This window comes from Rattus rattus, chromosome 12 (genome assembly GCF_011064425.1).
Source record: "Rattus rattus isolate New Zealand chromosome 12, Rrattus_CSIRO_v1, whole genome shotgun sequence".
In the NCBI taxonomy this organism is placed as follows: Eukaryota; Metazoa; Chordata; class Mammalia; order Rodentia; family Muridae; genus Rattus; species Rattus rattus.
This window is the reverse complement of record NC_046165.1, coordinates 72,304,726-72,309,708: the sequence shown is the minus strand read 5'-3', so window position 1 is coordinate 72,309,708 and position 4,983 is coordinate 72,304,726. Positions and strand designations below refer to the sequence as shown.

The window sequence follows — 4,983 nt, the reverse complement described above, 5'->3', positions numbered from 1 at the left end:
TGGCTTACAGCCCACTGAACATCTCACGGTCTCAATTTTATTATAAAACGGGGGGACTAATTCTCACCTTCTCTTGTAAAGAGGTCCGGAAGGCCACATGAGGTCACTTCTGTGAACAGGAACTAAACTGTAAAACCATCTATCTAAAATCCTAAAACCTCAACACCTCCGTCATGTGAACTACAGAAAAGGCCTTTCCCTCTGCTTGAAGAAGACTTTGCGCCAATCTTATGCAGTTAGTTTAGCAGAGAGCAGACGAGGTCTGAGTCTCTACTTACACTTTTGCAGAAAAGAAACAAGAGATAAAATAAACAAAACAAAACAAAACACTAAACAAAAGAAAATACCCAAAAATCCTGTAGACGCTCAGACCACCGCTTGGCACCCCTGCATAATGACTACAGAGAACAATGCATCTCAGGGCGGATCTGGAGAGATCATTGCAATGCCTTATCAGTCCCCAGCTGATATGAAATCCAGCTGGAGGAGGGAGTATCCACTGTACATGGCGACCTTACTGGTTTTATTCACCCCATGTGGGAGCTGACCAATTGTTCTGCTTCGATATTCCTTTTCACAAGCCAAATAACAACATTTACGGAATCTGTATTTTTTTCCCTCCCACTGCAAATAGTCAAATGAAGTCATGATACACTTGTAAAATGTGAAAAGTGGTGTTGGAAAGGTGACATGAATAGAAATAAACAAGACGTCAGAAAATACCATTCCAGAAGGGATCATAGGAAAGGGCTTAAGGCAGTACGAGTAGAAAACAAGGCAACCGGGCTTGGAACTCAGCAGGAGGTGAGACTGTTCAAAACCACAGGTCTGCGGGCGGAACTCAGAGAACAGTTGATGGAATAAGACTGTCAGTAGTTGCCCCAGTTAGGGGGCACTTCCTGTCATTTGCCTAAATTGCTTTACTTCAAAGTATTTGTGGGAGCAGAAATTAGTTGAATGTGTTCATTCTGTGCTGGGAAAGACAGAAGGGGAGAGGGATGGGTTCAGGAAATCCGGCTGTGTTTAAAAGCCCTCAGCACACAAGGAGATAGCTACTTTTATGGAGAGCAGCTTCTGGGTTCGGCTCTCAGAGAAGGAAGTTCCGGGAGAGCAGAACTGGGGGCATAGGAAGAGACAAGAGTACCTGAAGCTGCTTACAAGTGTGGGTAAGCCACATCAGGGTAGATACGTCAGGGAGCAAACCTGGGGCCTCATACATGCTAAGCATGATCTCCGACACAGCCACAGCCCATTTGGTTTCATTCTCTTAACATCTCCTTCTCTCCTCTTCTTTAATACAAAAAGCAAGCTCTGGCAAGTTTTACTAAAGAAAACCTTTCCTGGCTTATCTCATCAGTCTGCTCTGGGAAGCTTCTAGAGTCACCGGAGTCAATGACAGCCAGTGTGCGCGCTCTGTAGGATTTTCCACACGCTGTGCCATGTAATGTTATTGCCCCTGCAATGATGGATGCTAGTTTGGGGCCAAGAGCATAAAATTCTATTTCAGATTTCCTCAGAGCTGGGCGGTTGTTGAGCAGGATGAGCAATCGTGCCCTTCCCTAAGTCCTTGGCTTACACACAGCATGTACTTTCCACTTTTCATAACAAGTTGGAGCCCAGGGTTATTGACTCCAAAGACTATCTTCCTCTCAGCTACATCTTCCTGCCTTAGCGGCGGGATGGTCCCCAACCAAGAGCAGCTGCCAAAATAGCTGGAGAATGAGAGGGCCACACTGCATTTCTTCCGTAACTACAAAGAGAAATTCAAATTTCTGATCTACGGTCACACATTTCTGAAGTTTTATTTTAGGAGTGAGAATGAACCAATTTTTTTTCTATTCATTTTTATCCCTTTTTCAGTAAAAGGGTAATAATAACCAGCAAAATAAACCAGGGCTAAAAATGGACACATTGCTTCCTAAAGCCAGGTTTTCTGTAAGAATTTCTCTGTACTCTTGGCTTCGCTATCTCTTTGGTGATTTGAGAGTAATTTCTGTTTAAGAATCGGTGGGCGGGGGCTAGAGAGGATGGAGTGGTATCAAGTTTCCTTGTTGATTACTCAGGCAAAGGTCAGTTTAAAGTCACTCCCATTAGTCACTTTCCAATCCTCAAGACCCACATTTTATCGCACAGGAATGGGAAATGTGAGGAGAAGGAGCATAAGAAATGTTCAAGAAAGAGATTCATTGCCTTAGGGGGGGGGGTGGAGTAACGGGGAGAATTACATGGAGTACTCAAGTCCTATTTTGCTGGCTTTGGCTGACCAGGACAGTGGCCAGAATTTATCTCTACATTGTGCCTTCATTTTCCTCCTCTTCTCCAGGCAAAATGAAGGTGACACTGGTGCATCTGTTGTTCATGATGTTACTGCTGTTGCTAGGACTGGGGGTGGGGCTGGGGCTGGGCCTTCACATGGCTGCTGCCATCCTGGAGAATCAGCCACTGGATGAGTTTTGGCCCGGTGACTCCCAGGACACAGCTGAGGCCACTGAAGAGGGACAGGGCACCAGGACCACAGAAGCCCTGGTACTTGACAACAAAGAAATGGCAGAACCTGTCTGGTCAGAAGATACTGTTCTCAGTGAAGATGAAGTGGGGGGAAGCAGGATGCTGAGAGCCAAGACCCTCCTTCAGAGCAAACAAGGCTACCTTAAGTTTGACTTGAACATCCGGGACTGTAACGTCATGATGGCCCACAAGATAAAGGAGCACAATCAGAGCTGCATAAACGATTATACATTCATCCATGAGGAACCGAGCACAGTCGCAGCCGTCTGTAACAGTCCCCTGGTTGACTGTGATCTCAAGGGGGGCAAATGTCACAAAAGCCACCGGCCTTTTGACCTGACATTGTGCAAGTTGGCCAAACCCGGCCAAGTCACTCCCAACTGCCACTATCTGACTTACATAACTGAAAAGGTCATTATCATAACATGCAACAACACGAAACAACTGGAGATTAAATGAGGCAGCGCGTGCCTATCCCTCCTCTCCGTCTCATTGCCTCTGTTTTTGCGTTTCTGCTTGCTGATGCTTCTGTCCCCTCCTTGGGTTCCCTAACTATAAGGAAGATCCTGGGAAGAGACGATGGAACATTGCTGATCTTTGTCTTCTGAGAATATAATTATTCTTTGTGTTGGGAGGGTCATCCAACTTGCATTTTGTCCTGGAGGTCAGAAATGGCAAAATAATAATGTGTAGTTTCTCCTAGATGTCTCTCACCTTCAATCCCTGTCCTGCAAAGGCTTAGCTCTAGACCCTACCTTAGCCATGGTCATCAGCCTGATCCCTGGACTGAGTACACCTTGGGTGTGGACTAGAGGAATTTAATGCCTCCTTTACCCCCCTGCTTCCCTGCTACCTACCTTAGGCCTCTGCGTGCTACCTACATGTGCTAATCACAGACTCCTGGGCCCTGCACAACACAGCATGCTTCTCTGCAGCAGATGCAACTAAAGTGATTCTACCTAGGACTGTGTCTGGAAAGCCACGTGGTTAGGCTTCTTTTCCAGAGCCTGCTGTAAGGTGGTATAGGGCATAGGCCAGAAGATCAAGTGCTTGAAGAAGGACCCGTCTTTCCCAGAGTCCCACCCCTCCCCTCCCCTTCTACTTTCACAACCTTCCTCTTCGTCCCCACCTCACCCCCCATCTCCTTTGTTTCTTTCTTCTCTGATACTTTTCTGTGTTCTTCTCTTTTACCTTTCCTTTTTGGGTCTTCATTTCTCCAGATTTCTTTAGCCACTCAGTCAGCTAACGTGTGTGTGTGTGTGTGTGTGTGTGTGTGTGTGATTGCAGCTGTACTGGACAAGCAGATGTTGGTCCCAGAGACTCAATCTGGCCTAGGGAATGTGAAGTTAGGTGGGAAAGGAGGGGGGACGGAGGTAGGGAGGGAGGGAGGGAGAAAGAGAGGGAGAAAGAGAGGGAGGGGGGCTATTTTTGGTTGTCTTTTGAGGTAGGAAGAGCCACTTTTGATCTAGGCCACATCTTTTGGTGGCAGCCTATACAAAGGACACGGAAGAAAGGAACTCTCTATCTTTGCCTGCTTGCCCTCACTCTTGCAGGCAAGTTCGAATCTTCACTGGCATTGGAACTTACTTCTTCAAGATTCCGTTGTATGCTGAAGACCATCTTAGATATCTAGCCTTGGGACTGAATAACTACTGGATTCTTGGATATTTTGCTGATAGACAGTCATTGTTGGACTAGTTGGACCAAAGCCTGTAAGTCAAGTCATTCTAAAAAGTCTAGTAAATTATATATATATATCCATAATAATAAATCATATATGATTTTGGGAATTGCCAGATCTGCACTTTCCCTAATCTTGTCTCTGTTTTCAACTAGATGTCAGTCAGCTTTCTGTCACTGTCATGAGATACCTGAGACCTAACTTAAAAGAAGGAAGCATTCATTCTGGGTTTTCTGGAAGAACAGAAAGTGCTCTTGGCTACAGAGCAATCTCTCCAGCTCCCACAGTTTTGCTGTTTTAAACTCCAAAAGATAAGAAGTTCCAAGATCACAGGCCTCAAATTTTCAGTTAACCGACTGTCAACATATACATGTTATATAATTAGCCTTTGAAGAATTTGTTTATGTACAATACTATTTAGGCCTTAAGCATCTCTGTGGGAGCAGCTCAAAGAAGGTGTTTCTTCCATACTCTTCATCAGTAAATTTACAGGTCACTGATAATCTATTTAGTGGTTATCCATCATCCAGCACCTCCTCAGAAGTCATAATATTTACAGTGACACATAAACTCACTTCAGAGAAGTGACAAGTTCTCATTCCTGTCAAGCACTGTATAAGCAATATTTTAAAGGTCTTCAAGTGGATTCTTTCCTTTCTAAGACACAGGGAAAAAAAACTACCATTGTATGTCAGGCACACTCTTACAAGCTGTCCTAGGGTCATTTGGTTTTATTTAGTTACATTTAGAAGAAAAGTAACATGCTCTGAGAGGCCCGCTGTATGGGTAATTTT

General features: G+C 44.9%; 1 protein-coding gene across 1 annotated transcript; it reads left to right on the top strand.

Annotated features, from left to right (window-relative positions):
* The first annotated feature begins 1,060 nt into the window (after positions 1-1,060).
* Rnase10 (ribonuclease A family member 10 (inactive)) lies at positions 1,061-2,967 on the top strand. Its single transcript, XM_032918215.1, has 2 exons — positions 1,061-1,166; positions 2,324-2,967. Exons 1-2 carry the CDS (start codon positions 1,061-1,063, stop codon positions 2,965-2,967), a joined length of 750 nt encoding a protein of 249 aa, XP_032774106.1.
* The last annotated feature ends 2,016 nt before the right edge of the window (positions 2,968-4,983 follow it).